Source organism: Hyperoodon ampullatus (assembly GCF_949752795.1).
Source record: "Hyperoodon ampullatus genome assembly, chromosome: 19".
Taxonomy (NCBI): domain Eukaryota; kingdom Metazoa; phylum Chordata; class Mammalia; order Artiodactyla; family Ziphiidae; genus Hyperoodon; species Hyperoodon ampullatus.
In genome coordinates, this window is record NC_136932.1 from 25,123,660 (window position 1) to 25,143,318 (window position 19,659).

At 37.0% G+C, this 19,659-nt stretch overlaps 1 protein-coding gene across 1 annotated transcript in view; it reads right to left on the reverse strand.

Annotated features, from left to right (window-relative positions):
• The window catches only part of CEP112 (centrosomal protein 112), a gene marked incomplete at its 3' end in the record, with an annotated part of 254,693 nt that overhangs the window by 185,208 nt on the left and 49,826 nt on the right, over positions 1 to 19,659 (reverse strand). Inside the window, exons 7-9 of the mRNA XM_079725522.1 lie at positions 19,072 to 19,119; positions 18,736 to 18,813; positions 876 to 962 (exon numbers count right to left, since the gene is read on the reverse strand). Coding sequence (XP_079581648.1) covers positions 876 to 962; positions 18,736 to 18,813; positions 19,072 to 19,119 — 213 coding nt within the window. The remainder of the gene's footprint in view (positions 1 to 875; positions 963 to 18,735; positions 18,814 to 19,071; positions 19,120 to 19,659) is intronic.

Consider the following 19,659-nt stretch of genomic DNA (forward strand, 5'->3'; position numbering starts at 1 on the left):
GGCTTAGTTCCAAAACAGACAACACCAGGTTTCCATCTGGATCAATTTTCATGAGTTACAAATTCATACATCATATATTAAAATTATACATTATATACCATTACATTTTAAAAATCAATACTAAAATAGTTATAAATTCAAATTCAATGTACAATAATTATAAATTGATGACTTTTGTTGTGCTCATTAAGAAGAAAAATTATACTTCAAAGTACAAATTGAAATACTGTTAAGGCATAAATTCCAACGAGCTACTGAAAAAAAAAAAAGCCTACATTGGCAGTGTTAGCATTACAATGCACACAGTCTATACCAAAGAGAACTAAATACAAGGGTTTCTTTTTAAATTAAAGGGGAAATTTTAGGGACTTCTCTGGTGGTCCAGTGGTTAAGACTCCACACTTCCAATGCAGGGGGCGTGGGTTCGACCCCTGGTCGGGGTACTAAGATCACATGCCGCGAGGTGCGGCCATAAATAAATAAATAAAAAGAAAGGAATTTTTAATTGCCAGAAAACTGAAAGAATCTTAGACCAAAACAAACTCTAGTATTTACAGTTGATGTCTTATTTCAGCCTTTATGAAAGGTAATGATAGAATGTAAAGGACTATAAGAAGACCAGCCTTCCAATGATAGATAAAGAAGAACTAAAAGGTCATGTAAACTACAAGGATTTACATAAATACATCTGTTTAGCAAATGAAGTTTAAAGATCAACTTTTGCTAGGATATTAATTTAGCAAATCCCATTTATAAGATAGACTCCCATAAGTACATAAATAAGTGGATGGATGGATGGATGGATGGATGGTCACAAGACCTAGAATATTTCAAATACTCAATATCAATAAAATAATAAACTGTATATACCCTACCTTCTGAACATCAGCATCATGTTTCTGTTGCAGTTTAAGTTTCTCTTCATGATATTTAGCTTCCATCATTTTTGTTTTCATGTCCAACTTCAAGGAAAATATTTCAAAGGTGTGATTAATTTACTTTTCCCTTTGGCAAAAATACACAAATTAAAATAACTACCTATATGAAAGAGAGTATCATTTTCCACCTTTACCTTATAGCCACTAGTCCAGCAATCATACTACATATACCAATATGTTGGTTACATTCTTTGATTACTTCCAAGCTAATTAAAAGTCTTTTGAGTAAATCTCACTTGACAGGCAAAAGTGAAAATACAGAACTCAGATTCGTCAGTCCACTCCACCGCCAAAAAGCAGTCATTTTAAAGTGATATTTTGCTAAATCCACTTGCTATTTTAGCCTTTGTTTATTATTTTTCAATTGAGTAAGTCTCTATTCAACTTTTTACTTTTTTCTTTTCTCATATCTACGTACTCATTTCTAAATGCTCTTATTTACCTATATACTTAAATATAACAATTTGTGAAAGAATGTCCATATAGGCATATCACTGATAATGCACAGATTTTCCAGTTCTCTCTCCTGGAATTACAGACTCCGACTACCTCAGAGCAGTGACTTCATCTCCTTCCAGCGTCCATCAACAGCTCCTAGCCTCCTAGACTCCTCAGACTGACACCTGACCCACTAGTGTTCTGAGCAAAGCCAGCAAAATGTAACCAACACTTGTTAACAATAATGAGTGCATCTTAGGATTAAAAGAATAATAGTGACAGGTTTTAAGAAGAACAACAGAAAACTGATTATCTTAAGTGTGAAAGTATTTGACCTGATTCCTTACTATTTAAAAGAGTATGTACATTGGAGTCTGACAGGCCTCATTTTTAACTCTAATTCTAATCCCACTAGACATTAACTGTGGTGACTTTGGGCAGGTCACCATTCTGAGATTCTATTTCCTCTTCTAATAGTTAAGGATAATTAAAGGATAATCTTACCTCAGTGAGTTGTGAAAATTATATTCAATGACATCATTTAAGTAACCATAGTCAGTACAATGACTGGTACAAAGTAGGTATGCAAAAAAAATTAGTCTACAACCTTCAGGAAATTTTGCTTTTAAAATATTAGAAACGTACTGTCAAAACATTTTCTTGAAAATTTCTGAAATATACTTCATATTTTTCAATTACTGTTTTAAATAATGAATCTGAACTAATGATAAATGTGCATAATCAAATAAATATATCAAAAAGAAATTTTAAATTTTTACAAACAAAAGCTAACATAACATAAATTCATGGCATTTGCAACAACATGGATGGACCTAGAGGGTATTACGCTAAGTGAAATAAGTCAGACAGAGAAAGACAAATACCCTATGATCTCACTTATATGTGGAATCTGAGAAACAAAACAAATGAAAAAACATGACAAAACAGAGTCATATATACAGAGAACAAACAGGTGGCTGCCAGAGGGGAGGGGGTCCAGGGAGGAGAGAAATAGGTGCGGGAGATTAAGAGGTACAAACTCTCAGTTACAAATAAGTGACTCAAGGGTATGAAAGGTATGATGTGGGGAATATAACCAACAGTTATGTAATATTTTTGTATGCTGACAGATGGTAACTAGACTTATCATGGTGATGACTTTGAAATGTATGTAAGTATCAAATCACTATGCTGTGTACCAGGAACCCACATAGTGTTGTGGGTCAATTATACTTCAAAAACAAACAAACTCATAGAAAAATAGATCAGATTTGTGGTGACCAGAGGTGGGGGTGGGGGGAAGGAGCACTGGAGGAAGGTGGTCAAAAGGTACAAACCTCCAGTTACAAGACAAACAGCTGTCAGGGATGTAGTGAGCAGCACGACAGATAGAATGGACACTGCTGTGCGCTATAAATGCAGGTTGTTGGCAGACTGAACCCTAAGCATTCCCGCAGGAGGAAAACAAATGTTTCTGTTTCTTTAATGTGTCTCTGTGAGATGACGGGTGTTGACTACGTTTACTGTGGTCATCATTTCATAATGTGTGTGAGGCGAATCATTATGCTGTGTGCCTTACACTCACACAGTGCTGTGTGCCAATTATATCTCAATAAAACGGAAAGAAAAAATAATAAACGTTATGAGTGGCAGACAGGGAGGGAGCTGTCCAGTTACTATGCAAAAGGACGAAATTCTGAACATGCCGGAGACACAATTCATTGCTGTGTCTTTCCACAGCACCTCCGAGAGAACGCATCAGGCCTCAGCTTCTGAGGTCCAGCCCTGAACACCACGTGACCATGCGGCCACAGCCGACACCACCACCTCCACCCGCTCTGCCTCAAGCTTGGTTGACCCGGTGAGGAATAGCCTGGCGCCTGCCTCAGGAATCCACTAGCTAGAGAAGAATCATTCAGATTCTCGCTCTCAGCCAGTTGGCTACGTTGGGGAACAAACCCCAGTTCTCGAAGGGCAGCAACCACGAGAAAGTGGATGAATCCAGGAAACAGAAGAAAGCAAAGCAAATACACAAAACAGCAAAGACTAGAAGCCACACAGCATCTGAAATAGGAAGGAAGCAGCTTCAATGGTCTCCATGAGACTAGCCTTACTTGAATTCAAAAGAATTTCTGTATTCCTGTTTACTTTAGGTAGTTTCATGAATCTCTGTTCTTGTAACCAAAGAGATCTATCTAAATTCTATTTTTCTGGTTTAACTTTTTACTTTGATATAATACTAAACTTAAAAAAAAGCTGCAATAATAGCACAAGGTGCTCCCGTATACTCTTTAGCCAGATTCACCAACTGTTTACATTTGCTTCATGTGCTTTATCATTTTATACCTATATCAACATATATATAAGACAAATTATTCTCTGAACCATTTGTGAGGAAGCCAGAGACATCATCCCTAAAGACTTCAGTGCATGTTTCCTTAAAACAAAGACTGTCTTTTATAACCACAGCAGTCATCAAAATCAGGAAATGTAACATTAACACAATATTATCTGATGTACAGTCTATAGTCGAGGTTTATCAGTTATCACAATAATGTCATTTATATCTATTTTCTTCACAATCCAGGATCCAATCCAGGATGCCACATTGCCACTAGTTGTCATATCAACGTATCTCCATTAACTGGGAAAAGCCTTTCTTTATATTTCTTGACCTTGACATTTCTGCAGAGTACAGCCAGTTATTGAGTGTCCCTCAGTTTGGATTTGTCTGATGTTTCCTCATGGTTAGACTTATCAGATTTTGGCAAGAATGACACTAAAGTGATGCTGCGTCCTTTTTCATTCCATCTTATTAGGAGGTCGGCTTGTCCCAATATTGCCCATGTAAGGTTTAATAACTTGGTTAAGACAGTGAATAGTGAACACCAAGTTATCACAAGGTGGTATGATAGAGAAAGTTTCTCTACTGACATCCTTAAAAAATTTTTTTACTTAAAAAGAGTATCTCTTCCCTTGACCTCGACACCACAGAATAGCTCTATCTTTCTGCCCTGTACTCTACGGCATGATTCATGATAAATCATCAGGATTACAACATGGAAACAATCTAACTAGTACAGTATATAAAGGCAATACAGGATACAGGATATAGATATAACTATAAATGTAGATAGTTATACATATGTGTGCATCTTTATACACATACCCACAGGTGTATGGAAAAGACATTAAACAGCCTTGCTTAGTTTAGTTTAACACAAAAGACTGAAATTGAAAGACTGACTGTAACACTTCTAACTTGTTTGACCTCCAAGTAACTCTGATTACAAACAACATTTAAGTTTTCCTTATTGAGCTCAGAATATATGCTATCAATTTCAGACTTAAGAAGAAGGGAGATCTACTTCAGGCTGTAATGGAGTAACTAGTACCGACCTCACCTCCCACTATTTTTTTTTTTTTTTTTTTTGGCGGTACGCAGGCCTCTCACTGTTGTGGCCTCTCCCGTTGTGGAGGACAGGCTCCAGACGCGCAGGCTCAGCGGCCAGGGCTCACGGGCCCAGCCGCTCCGCGGCATGCGGGATTTTCCCAGACCGGGGCACGAACCGGTGTCCCCTGCATTGGCAGGCGGACTCTCAACCACTGCGCCACCAGGGAAGCCCCTCACCTCCCACTATTAATAGCCATCAAACAGGATAAAATTTGTGAAGGAACCATTCTCCGGTATTAGAAGCTGGGCAGTGCAGTAAATCCTGGCGTCCTCCTAAGCCGAGCCCCATTGTCATTCAGGCTCTCTGCACAGACACAACAGCCAAAGCCCAGCTAGAACTGCAGCCCTACTGAACCAAGATGGCAAAGGCAAAGAAATAACTGAGCCTCAATGACAGAATCTTCAGTGTCGGGCTAAGGCAGAGGGAGACACGAGGAGTGTGAGCACAGAAGCCCCTCGGAAAGCAGTGAGTAAGAAAAGGGAGCGCTCTCCTGTCCCATTTTAAAGTCCTTGCAGACTTGTTCTCACCTTGATAGCAAGCCTCTAATGCCAGAGAGGTTTGGTTTGGAACTCACGTATCCCTCTGGGCCATTTGGCCCCATCAAAAGTATTTTACCGTGAGAATCATTGGGATAAACGGAAGAGGAAAGCCTCACCTCATTGGACCAAGTCCCTAGGCAATATGATCAGAAGGTCCACTCAGACAATGACTGGAACCACCCCAGGGCTAAACCACCTACTTCTAGAAAAAGAAGTAAAAGCCATCAAGAGATGGTGACAGCTCCACAGGGGTAAGTGGAGTGTGTGACAAGCCATTCTATGGATAACCGGCTGCTAAGCAAAGGAAATGAAATTGGGCAGCTTCACTTTGAAGAGGGCTTTCCCACGAGCTTTTTTAAAGAGAACTTCTGAAATTTCTGCTTAGAAAGAGCTTAAGAAATTTTATTTACAAAATCCATTGGGCCCCATTTTCTCTGAAGTATTTCCTTCAAAGAATAGCTCTGAGGTTGGACATTCCTACCAAATGAATAAAGCTGATGAAAATGCTCACTTACTTCATGTAAAAGTATTTCCTTGGGTTTAAAAATATCCTACTTACAGTATAACTAATTAGATTTCAGGACTATTACCAATGTCATTTTACTCAACTGAATATTCACAAATTTTGGATTAAGGGTTTTTTTAAAGGAACACTTAGCAAACTATTCACTCAGATAATCAACATTCCCTCTTACAGAGGAGCAAGTTTCTTATTCAAAATCCTACTTTTTACTATTACTAGTTTTCCATATGCAAGTTATGTTTAACATTTGAACTGAAATTAGCAGAAGGACAAAATAAAATAGCATAATAACCTTTAATGAGTTTCTAAGGAAAATAATGTATTAAAGTTACTTAGATAGGAATCACTACACACTTTAAAATACCAAGGAACAACCTTCAATGTTATTTCAAGGCTTTAATGTTGACCGACTACCTCAACCATGTCTAAAGGAACAAAATGTACAAAACAGCATGACTTATTTTCATGCAAAGAATAACTCTACAACTTGACAAGTTTTAAATGATGTATAAAATGTAGCCATTGTAATATCACTGAAATATTTTGTGTGCCTTAAATTGTAAGGCACAAAAGGTCAAAGCATGACTGAAGTCAACCATCTCTACTTCCAAAGTATTATCAGCAACACATCCCAATGATGTGTTTGTTTTTTTGTTTGTTTTTTGTTTGTTTGTTTGTTTTTGCGGTACACGGGCCTCTCACTGCTGTGGCCTCTCCCGTTGTGGGGCACAGGCTCTGGACGTGCAGGCTCAGCGGCCATGGCTCACAGGCCCAGCCGCTCCGTGGCATGTGGGATCTTCCCGGACCGGGGCACGAACCCGTGTCCCCTGCATCGGCAGGCGGACTCTCAACCATTGCGCCACCAGGGAAGCCCGGTGTGTTTGTTTAGTCACACTTTCTTTCCACATCTCAACAATCATCACAGCAAATTACAGAAGAAGTGATTTATAAAATAATCATCACTCTACTTACTCAGATACCTAATTGTTATAATCATCTTTTTAGAAAATTCTATTAGTTAGTAGTCAGAGGAAATTATGGTGTCAGTGATTAAGATTCTTCCTGATTAAAATCTCCAGTTTATCCTACTCTCAAAATGTTCATTTGTAATATTGCATAATGCCAATTGTTATTCATTGTGCTTATTTATAAGCATAGCACAAATAACAATGTGTCTCCTTCTCTTGTTGTCTTACCACTGGGGCTTAGAGATGTATGAAATCTTCCTAAACAGTACTTTCTAATCTCCTCAGAACTCATCACATTAAGGGAAGAAGTGATATTTAAACATTCAGAGTGTATGCTGGTATTTTCTTTTTTCTAATTTTTAAAATTTTGTTCATACATCATACATGAACACAATTTACATGAAACATAGAGATAATCATATTACATACTGAGATTTTGTTTATTTTGTTTAGCTCCTCTGTACTCCTTGGTATTCCTTTCCTTTTTTTATTTGATTCTCTCCCTCTCCTCCACCAACACCTGCATGGGGTATGGAATATGGACATTAACAACGGAGTATATTTTCATAACTTCTGCCATGCTCAGAGAATCATATATAAATATAAAGGGGCAAAATGCATGCACCAATATGGGGGTTTGTGGCACAGACTAGGCGGATCCCGAGACATTTATTTTCCTCTTCTTCCTTTGGGGCCTCACTAACACCACCAAACTTGGGCTGGGCAGATGGCTGCTCCATATGTAAGTATGGTCAAGGGGGATGATGGGACAGAAATGATGCAGGCAACTTTGATGGACATATTTTTTTAGAAGTGGCTTCCTCTCCATCCTCTTTCTTTCTGAAGGATCACGCTTAAAAGATAAGGCATTGGTGAGCAACCGAGACCTCAGATGCAGAGACTGAAGCTGTGTGCTGAGGATGGAGAGTTTCCCCACCAGCCTGGGTCCCTGATGACATCATAGAGCAGGACACTCCCCACATGCCCTGCACTGTTGTATGAGAGCCAAGTAAATTCTCTTCTTTAAACTGTTATACCCTTAGCAATATATAATTTTTTTTATTATGAATGTTTCACACACAAAAATACATGTTTTCTACACCTTGCTTTTCTCTCTGAACGATATCTCATGGAAATCACTCTAAAAACATCTGCTACAGTTTTTTTTCATTCTTTTAAATAGCTGCCAACTATTCCTTAATGAGGAGAAAACAAAATTTGTTCTACCATTCTCCTTAATGCATATTCATTTTATTTTCAGTCTTTTTCCACTTCAAACAACACTGCAAAACATTCTCATATATGAGTCCAACACACTTGAATTTTGATTTCTACAGGGTGGATTCTCAAAAGATATGCCAACGATTCAATGGTGGCTATATCTTAATAGCTGTTGCCCTCTGTTATAGGCAAATTCACATTTCCACCAAGAGTAGATAGCTCACTACTACTCTAAGTTGCATTTCCCTGAAAACTACTGTGTGTTAGTCCCTTTTCACATGTTCTGGGACCTTATGAATCTGGTCTTCTATGAAATGCCCTTTCACATTTTAATCCACGCTTCTGTCTGTCAATCAGTAAAACCTGGTATGCTGTACACATTAACACACAGTCTGTCTGAAATATTTTCCCCAGATCGATTATTTTTCTATTGATCTTTTGTTGTATTCTTTTTTACCTTACAAAGTCTTTATTTCACTTGAGTCAAATATTTCTATCATTTCTTGTTTTTTGTTTTTTTGTTTTTTTGGTACACGGGCCTCTCACTGTTGTGGCCTCTGCCATTGCAGAGCACAGGCTCCGGATGCACAGGCTCAGTGGCCATGGCTCACGGGCCCAGCCACTCCACAGCATGTGGGATCTTCCCAGACTGGGGCACGAACCCATGTCCCCTGCATTGGCAGGCGGACTCTCAACCACTGCGCCACCAGGGAAGCCCTCTATCATTTCTTTTATACGTTCTGGGTTTGGAAAGGTTTTTGGGTTAGAAAGATCTTCTGATGTCAAGATTTTTGTTGTTTTGAAACTTTTTTTGTCTGGGCTTCTATAGGTTAAAGGTACATCCAGAATTTGTCCAAGTAAATGAAAGGTTGTACCAGGATCATTTACTAAATAAAAGTCTGTTCTCAATGTATTGACAATGAACTTTGTTACCACATTTTTATTTTTACGGGGACTTGATTTTTTTCTTGGAATGTTCTTTTTGGTTTTAACCATGTCGGAACTGCCTAATAAAAGCAGTTGAGAAGTATTCCCTCCTCCTCCACAATCTCAAAGAACCTGTGTAATACTGGAATATAGTTCTTCCTTAAATGTTTCCTTACAGAAATACGTAGTTGTGGGCTTCCCTGGTGGCGCAGTGGTTGAGAATCCACCTGCTAATGCAGGGGACACAGGTTCGAGCCCTGGTCTGGGAGGATCCCACATGCCGAGGAGCAACTTGGACCGTGAGCCACACTACTGAGCCTGCGCGTCTGGAGCCTGTGCTCCGCAACAAGAGAGGCCACGACAGTGAGAGGCCCGCGCACCGCGATGAAGACTGGCCCCCGCTTGCCACAACTAGGGAAATCCCTCGCACAGAAATGAAGACCCAACACAGCAAAAATAAAAAACTAAAAAATTAATAAACTCCTACCACCAATATCTTCTAAAAAAAAAAAAAAAGAAATATGTAGTTGTAAAGTGGAGTATTTTAGTACCCTTTCTGAATAATTGTAGATATTCTTTTTAAGTAAACCAACACTCTAAGTGCTAGGTTTTTAAAGTTACTTGCACTGTAGAATATGAAAATTTTCACACTGTCACAGTAAGTTCTATTGGTCTATCTTGAACTTGGAATGGCTCTTTTACCTATGCATGATTTTATAACATCATCCATTACTCATTTGGAAAACATCAGTTCAATGAGTTATAGAGATTTCCAAATATTGAAAATTTCATTACATAATATAAAAACTTCACACTGTTTCATATCACCACCGATCTCATTGGAAAGGTCTTAGTATTGGAAAGTTCTCGAGCTCACAGTGACTGATACAAGGTTGTCAAAATTCTAACTTGTATTAAAAGGTCAAATTTTATCACCAGCAGCAAATATGGTCAGTTGTTTTGCTTAAAGTGACAGGCTCAATTTGTTCATTTTTGAGAAAATGTCTGACAATATCCCAGTCCAAATAACCATATTTTGTCCCTCAGTCATTCTTTCAAATAAAAATGATATTCTTGATATTCCACAAGAACAGCAGCTACTGCAATTCATAACTGAAAAAAGCACACAAGGGTTTTGCCTCTGGCACGTTGATATGCACTTGGATATGAACCATAAGTTCTTTATACATGGTTCCATTTCGTCACTCAGATATTCAGAAGATGCATGTTTGAAGTACAAAATTTAATAAAATTAATAATTTTCTACTTGCTTCATCGAGAATATTCTTAAATAAGATTGGTAATTTTTTCCCTGTGAGCATGTGACAGTGAAGAATATGCCTACCAGTACAATTTGGTGCCACTGCCTTGATGTGGGTTAGGATACAGTTTTACCCAGCACTGTGTTTGCAACATCAATGCAAGTGTCAATACAGTAAAAAAATAAATAACATTTTTAAATTATTACAAAAATAATTTTGACCTCATAGACCTCATGAAAGAGTATTGGGGACCACAGGGTTCGCAGCCCACACTCTGAGAACCACTGCCCTAGAGAAACTCTTGTACATGTGTGTCAGGAAACATGTACATGATTTTCCATAGGGTTATTGTTTGCAAAAGTCAAAAATTAGAATAGATTCATCGACAAAATGGCAAGAAACTGTGGAAGATTCATTGAATAGAAAGTAATGCAAATGAAGCCAACTATAGCTAAATGGCGTAACAAGGATGAACGTCACCCACATACTATTGAGCAAAAAAATATGTGAAGTTTAGTTTTATTTAAATGAAGGTCAAAATCCACTAAAACAGAAATATTTTCATTTTTAAGAATGCAGGCATTGGTGGTAAAGTCAAGTTTATAAACAAAGGAGGGAAATTACCAGAGAAGTCAGGATAGCAGTTACTGCTGGGGGAGATGGATGAGGTAAGATGGGGAAGAGTCAGACAGCAGGCTGCTGACGTCTTGGCAATGATCTCATCCTTGCCTGCATGCACTTTCCAATGGTTCTCCTTTGTATAATTATTTACTATAGTTTGTAAGACTGCGTGTATCTGAATGTTATATTCATAAGAAATGTTTTAAAATATAAATTATCTCATTACGTCAATGACTGTAGATTACAACATCTTGGATTTATTTAAATTCTACACTTAACTAGCAGATTTGCAAAAGGAAAAAATGCCTAATTGGCATTCTGTGTAAGAAAGAAGCAATATCCCTTTTTAGGCAATGGGTGGGAACATTCAATATGGGTGGAGGTGAAGTTCAAAGGAAATACTCTATTTTATTTCACAAAAAGAGCAGTTTCTACTGTCTGTTCTCTGAAACTGATGGTTGCTCTGAAAATTGATCTCCCCTTGTGTTGTCTCTTCTTTCATTTTCAGTGACAACAGTTTTCCAAATGTCTTAATCTATGTCAGAAATCTTTTTTAAGACTACTAAAAAAAAAAAAAAGAACCCCACTGCTTGATGGTGCTCAAGGTCACACAATTCTGTGATGTGGATATCACAGGAAATGTGTTAGCAATTACAAAGGCAAACAAGTCCAAGTATGTTTGTGAATGACAGACTAAGGTTAAAATAAAGGATCACGGTCACCGAACGTCTTCCCATAATGCCAAATAAATTCAGAAAAACTTCTAATCTTAAAATATTTTATAGGTGTGTTTTTACCAATCAAAAGAAAACTACTACAGTTCTTCAACTCTAATAAAATAATATTGCAAATATTACTCATTTAACATCTAAGGTATTTTCCACACAGTTATAAACTTAAAATGGAAGTTGTGTTTTACAAAGTTTGATTTCCAAAGGCTAATTAAATATTTTAGGACTCTCTAAAGCATCAAAAGAATTAAATCATTTATTAAACACAGACAAACTCTATAATCTGTATAGAATTTCATGTCACTCAATTCTCTCCACACTTACTGCATTCTTAAACTTAAGCATTTCAACTTCCTAAATTTTGATTTTATAACATTAAGAATTGACTAACCTAGATTATCATCACTACTATAGTAAAACCCTGTGAAATGGATCTGAGATTTAAATACAAAAATAAGATTTAAAAAGAGACAAAAATATGAATTTTTTTCATAATCTTGGAATAAGAAAGTCTTTTCTACAAAATACAAAAACCAGAAGCCATAGAGAAAAGACTGATAGATCCAACTACTGAAAAGAAAACTTCTATATATTAAAAAAATAGAAATAAATCAAAAGACATACAGAGAAAAATACTTGTACGATATATGACAAAGACCTGAATTCCTTAACATATAAATTGTTCTTAGAAATCACAATGAAGACAAACAATTTAACAAAAATATGGAAAGGTATAAGAAAAGACAGCTCACAAAAGTGAAACTAAAAAGACAATAAACAGGGCTTCCCTGGTGGCGCAGTGGTTGAGAGTCCGCCTGCCGATGCAGGGGACACGGGTTCGTGCCCCGGTCCAGGAAGATCCCACATATCGCGGAGCGGCTGGGCCCGTGAGCCATGGCCGCTGAGCCTGTGTGTCCGGAGTCTGTGCTCCGTAACAGGAGAGGCCACAACAGTGAGAGGCCCGCAAAAAAAACAAGACAATAAACAGACAAAAAATATGTTCATTCTCACTTACAATAAAAGCAATGGAAATATCAAAGCAACAAGATGCTATTTTTCATCTCACAGATAATCAAAAATGTTTATAATTCAGTGTTGATGATGAAATGGGAAAATAGACATTCTCATACACTATTAGTGCAAGTACAAATAGACCTAACCTTTTTTAATAGTTTATTAAGATATACATAATTCACATACTATAACATTCACCCACTTAAAATATACAATTCAATGTCTTTTAATACATCAGAGAATTATGCAACATCACCACAATCTAATTTAGGACATTTTCATCACTCCAAAAAGGAACTCCCACACCCACTGGCAGTCACTCCCTACTCTCACCCAAGCCTGCAGCCTGAGGCAGACATAACCTAATTTTAAGGGCAATCTGTCAATGTCAATCAAAAATTTAAACCTGCAACCCTGTTAATGAGAAATTCAATTTCACAGAATTTACTGTATAAGAAGAAATATGCAATACATAAAAATATACACAGGGATATTCTTGAAACACTATTTGTTGTAGCAAAATATTCTACATAACCTCTATCCCTCAATAGGAATCTATATTAATAAAATGTGGTCCATCAGTAAAATAAAATACAATGCAACTATTTAAAAAGATGATGCCATACTACTGATATAAAAAAATCATCAGAATATATGTTAGCATTTAAAAAGCAAAATGAAACAGTATATAGAGTATGCGCTAGGATCTTATTTGTATTTTAAAAATGAGATATTCCTGGAAACTTTTAAAGAGAATACACATTAAATTTTCTGCAATGATTACCTTGAAGAGAAAAGATCAGGTGTTGAGGAAATGAAGATTACTATTTAATTTAATATTTAATTTTAAAATAAACTTAACTCACTTGAAACAATGTTATTTCTTATTTTTAAAATGCTACCCAGCAACAACAAAAGCGTTTGTAGATGAGAACATGTACAAGACACATCAGGGTTGTCTGATGTGAACATGCAAGAGCCTGCTGAATTTCAAAACAGAAAAGCATTTATCCTCATGCCCATAAGTATATGTCTAACAAAAGTGACTTAATCAAGTAGACATAAGATCATCCTTCTAAAGGATAACTACACACATCACAATGTAACTATGCATTTAAGTTTAGGGAAAAATCCAAGTTAGAAAACTATCTCTTGAAAACAGACAAAAATATTAAAGTGGTATGGTTGGTATTTTCTTTTTTGTTAATTCTTTTTTTTGCAAATGGACTTTTTTATTTATCCATCTATTCATGCACCAATCTAGAAAGAATTTGATACAGTTATACAAATATTGATATACACAAATATAATAAGATTAAAGTACACAGACAAAAAATTGAAAAGAATATGAAATAGAAAGAGACCACTAAGGACAAAGATTTAGGACAGCACACAAAAGTACATGTCATAAAATATTACAGTTGCTGAAAATATGCTGTGGAAGCTCTGATCTTTCTAGTGACCAGAACAGGGGAAACACCATGATCTCTAACAATTATATTATGTTTAGCATAGAGATACACATGTAATTCAGGAAAATCAATGCTTTTCCTAAAGTCTGAATATCTTTCTTTTAATGATTAGTATTCTCTATTTCAAAAATGAAAATATTAAAAAAACTATCTCCTGAAACTGAAAAAAAAACAAAAAATACATGTTCTGTATTAAAAATATAATTAGTCTTTTTATATTTACAAAGGCAATCTAAACTGCTACCTTCCTCTACCTTCAAATGGTTCCTAATTATCTTTGCTTTTTTACATTCATTCTCATTTTTGCATATAATACATCCTTTACTTGTACCTTATAATCACATACAATATTCATGACACTTCCAAGCATTCATTTTTATTTTAGAGGTTAAATTGTTTATGATACTAAACTTACAAAAATCCATTATTTCAATTTACCATGTAAGACATAATTCATTACCCCATATAAATATTTAGAATGCATATAAAGACAGACATATAAGGACATTCTTCCCAGAATTATTTATATTAGTGAAAACTCAATCTCAATACCCAACAATAGGGATAATTTAAATTAACTGGGGATAATTCTATAATATGAACTATAATACAGCCATTGAAAATAAATGCTTAGGAACAATATTTAGTAGCATAAAATACTTGAGTTATACAAAACAATGTATATGATATCATTTCAATCTTCTAAAGAAAAATAACATGTTTACAGGATACATAAAGAAAAGACTAAAAGACAACCCAATGATATTTTACCAGTGTTTTTATTTCATAGATGATTTTATTTCCTTCTTTACATACGTCTATATTTTCCAAGTTTTCTTTAATAAAAATCCACAAATTATTTTATAATCACAAATACTACTTTAAAAGAAAGATGAAACTAAGATAATTCTCACACTGGGGCAACTCAGCATATACTTTTAAATATTTTAGGATGGATAAAAAATATGATCAAAAAATTTCATCAAAAATAGTCAGACTTGAGGACACAGGGAGTGGGAAGGGTAAGCTGGGATGAAGTGAGAGAGTGACACGGACATATATACACTACCAATTATAAACAGATAGCTAGTGGGAAGCAGCCACATAGCACAGGGAGATCAGCTGGGTGCTTTGTGACCACCTAGAGGGGTGGGATAGGGAGGGTGGGAGGGAGACGCAAGAGGGAGGAGATATGGGGATATATGTATACGTATAGCTGATTCACTTTGTTATAAAGCAGAAACTAACACACCATTTTAAAGCAATTATACTCTAATAAAGGAGTTTAAAAAAAAAGTCAGAAATGACTATGTAGCTACACAAAGAGTTATTTTAGCCAAAATATACACTGGATATATTTTAATATATGGTGTAAGTTGATGTTTACATGCAAACTTCTCAATGATGCCACAAATATTTTTACAGTATGCCAAAAAGAAAAACAAAAACATAAGGGGGTGGAAAAAAATAAAGCCACACACATTTAAAATTATGAATCTCAAATGCAATACAGAATAGCTTTAAATGTTTTCTCTTTCAACACGTATGTGGGGAGCCTTGGTATGTTTACCCCTGACCCAAGATGTCATCATAAAGAATAAGGACATTATTTCACGAAACACCAAAAAAAAAATTCAAAAAGACACCAGGTCCTTTCAATTATTTTAAATATTCTATGGTGGGGCTTCCCTGGTGGCGCAGTGGTTGGGAGTCTGCCTGCCGATGCGGGGGACACGGGTTCGTGCCCCGGTCTGGGAGGATCCCGCGTGCCGCGGAGCGGCTGGGCCCGTGAGCCATGGCCGTTGGGCCTGCGCGTCCGGAGCCTGTGCTCCGCAGCGGGAGAGGCCACAGCAGTGAGAGGCCCACATACCGCAAAAAAAAAAAAAAAAAATATTCTATGGTAAGCAGTCTCAACAGTAAAAGGAAAAGGAAAAATAGTTGGTAATGACTTAGAATGACGTGAAAAACAATTAATGACAATTTTTTTAAAAGGAAAGAATTTCAGGGTTTCCCTGGTGGCGCAGTGGTTGAGAGTCCACCTGCCGATGCAGGGGACACGGGTTCGTGCCCCGGTCCAGGAAAATCCAACATGCCGCGGAGCGGCTGGGCCCGTGAGCCATGGCCGCTGAGCCTGCGCGTCCGGAGCCTGTGCTCCACAACGGGAGAGGCCACAGCAGTGAGAGGCCCGCGTACCGGAAAAAAAAAAAAAAAAAAAGGAAAGAATTTCGAAACAGAAGTTCCAAAGAACGTGCATCTGAATGTAAGTATTACCCTCAAAAACGCTTTTTAGAGTGTAATTTCTTTTTATTTCAACAGGTTCTTCAAAAACACTAGCAGTGCACTAAGAAACAAAACACTGCATGCCTTAAATTGGAGCTATAAAACGATGGAATATTACTGAGATCAGCAGCAGTCATTCCACCAGACTGAAATTTAAAAGGGGGGGGGATGAATTGGGAGATTGGGATTGATACATATACTCTACTACATATAAACTAGATAACTGATGAGAATCTACCCTATAGCACAGGGAACTCTACTTGGTGCTCTGTGGTGACCTGAATGGGAAGGAAATCTAAATAAAGGGGATATATGTATACATACAGCTGATTCACTTTGCTGTACAGCAGAAACTAACACAACACTGTAAAGCAACTATACTCCAATATCAATTAATTAAAATAAATGAATACTTTTTTTTTTTTTTGCAGTATGCGGGCCTCTCACCGCTGTGGCCTCTCCCATTGCGGAGCACAGGCTCTGGACGTGCAGGCTCAGTGGCCATGGCTCACAGGGCCAGCCACTCCACGGCACGTGGGATCCTCCCGGATCGGGGCACGAACCCATGTCCCCTGCATCGGCAGGGGGACTCTCAACCACTGCGCCACCAGGGAAGCCCTAAATGAATACTTTTTTTAAAAAAGAAATTTAAAAGAAAAAATAGCGCTTCCTCCTCTGTTATCAACAAAAATAAACTTATATGCTCATGATATTGTATGGAATACCTGAGAAAAATATCATTGTCTTCTGTGATATTTTATAAATAGGATGGTAAGAAAACTATCATGTTGAAAATACCAAAATTGAAATTAAATTTCATAAATTCTTAGAAGCCTCCCATTAAAATGAAAGATAAAATTATTGAAATAAATTAATTAGAACCATTAATCTAAGTCCAATAATATTTTTCACAATTTGCCCATTTAAATAGTGCATTAGCATTTACAAGTTACATACATATTCACTATTCTCATCTGACTTCGTAACAACCCTGTTTAAACAAAAATTAAACTAATATTCTTTTTTTTTTTTTTTAAGGAAATCTCTTTTATTTATTTATTTATTTATTTTTTTAATTTTTAATTAATTAATTAATTAATTTTTGCTGTGTTGGGTCTTCGTTTCTGTGCGAGGGCTTTCTCTAGTTGTGGCAAGCGGGGGCCACTCTTCATCGCGGTGCGCGGGCCTCTCACTATCGCGGCCTCTCTTGTTGGGGAGCACGGGCTCCAGACGCGCAGGCTCAGTAATTGTGGCTCACGGGCCTAGTTGCTCCGCGGCATGTGGGATCCTCCCAGACCAGGGCTCGAACCCGTGTCCCCTGCATTAGCAGGCAGATTCTCAACCACTGCGCCACCGGGGAAGCCCTAAACTAATATTCTTGACTTCCCTGGGTCATATAACTAGAAAATGGTTAAGGCAGATTAAGAACATAATTTTTCAGGTTCCTAATCTAATTGTCTTTCATCGTACCACACAGATGACCAGTGTTTCATTGGTGTCATAAGCAAAAATAAAATAATGATGATTTTTAAATTTTCCAGAATAAAAATTTTTTTTAAGAAAATAATAAAGCAAATTAATGACTACTATTATACATGTGGAGTACACAGGTACCCAAAGACTACAAAATCTTCCTACTAATCCTGTAAAGCAGACACCTCCCAAGTAAGATGAAGAAACTGAGACTCAGGGAGGATAGGTATCTGCCCATTTTCACATAGCTGGTAAGGAGGATTTATATCCACATATTCTTGACTCCATAGCTTTTGCTTTTAACCAATAAACACCACTGTCTCTTTAAAAATTCTATTTTCAAATGATCAAAGAAAGATAGTACATTGTGTCCTATAGCAGATCTAGCATAGCTGAATTTAGCAGATCAATTTAAAATAGTAGAAACAGTAAAAAATAGTGAAATTAGAAAGATACATTATGAGGAACGTGAGATAAAGAGAGGATGAAGGGATTCACTGAGGTCAAAGATACTGCTTCTAAAACCTGCCATCCCCCCCAGGCTCTGATAATCAGGAATTGATAGGCCTGATAATGAGGAATTGATAGGCCCTGATAATCAGGAATTGATAGGCCTGATAATCAGGAATTGATAGTCAGGAGAGAGCCCCTCAGTGCAATCTGTCCAGCAGGCCTGGAGCCAGGACACACAAAACGGAAGACGGGCATCACAAAGTTGAAGACGACCCTGCCTTACTGGCATCAGCATTTTATATCCGTACCAATGACAACCTCTTCCTACCATGCAACCTTATTCTAACCAGAAAATTTACATTACACAAAATACAAAAATTGTTTAATAAATTAGATACATCAGAAATATCTTGATCCTACCTCCTTCTCGTGCATTCGAGACAATAACTGATCATCCTGGAGACTGCTGGATTTTCTCAGGCTGAATTTGGGAGTCATCTGTTGAATGAGGAAGAGTCATTCAATACTTTTTCAGGACTGGTTTATCAAAAAGTAAACTCTAAATTGGCTGAAGTCCATGCCAAAATAATACCCATATTGGAGAAAAATAGTGATTTATTCACTTCCAAGCGATAGGATTAATAGGACTATTATGCTTCATAATGTGGACTTGAATTATTTTCTCCAAATAACTTGAGGATTATTTTCTTTTAAAATATCTGACCGTAGGAAAAGTTCAATGCATTTCTCACCTACCAAAGTAACTGGGATAGGCTTCTGTCTCAGGTACCGAGGATTTTCTATCTGAAAATTTTAAAATAAAATAGACATTAATATTTGAGTTTTAATTAAACTATAATGAAAATGTTTCCCATATGTCTTAATATTTAGTATGTTTCTTAGAATGGGTATTGCATAATATATTTTTAGTACCCCATGAACAAATAAAATATAAAGCATAAACTCCTTTGTGCCATAAATGCACCTGCATGACCCTCTCACAGCCTAACCACCCAGCCTCATCCCCACTTCTCCTCACCTCACATTTCATCCCCCAGGACCCTGAATGACCTACATCACCAGAATACGGTAGGTCTTCCTGTGCCTCTCTACCTCTGTCTACCCCTCTAACCCCTATAAGTACCCTCCTATCATCCTTCAAGTCCCAATTTAATCGCTACACTCCCAGGCAGATTTGATGTATGAAACCTTAACTTTACCTCCATAATAAGAACTGGAATACAAAATTCCTTTGAGATTCCTCCTATATCTACCTTTCTATCCCCCAATATACCCTATGTTCCAAGCACACCGAACAAGTTGCATTACTTTGAAAGCACTACA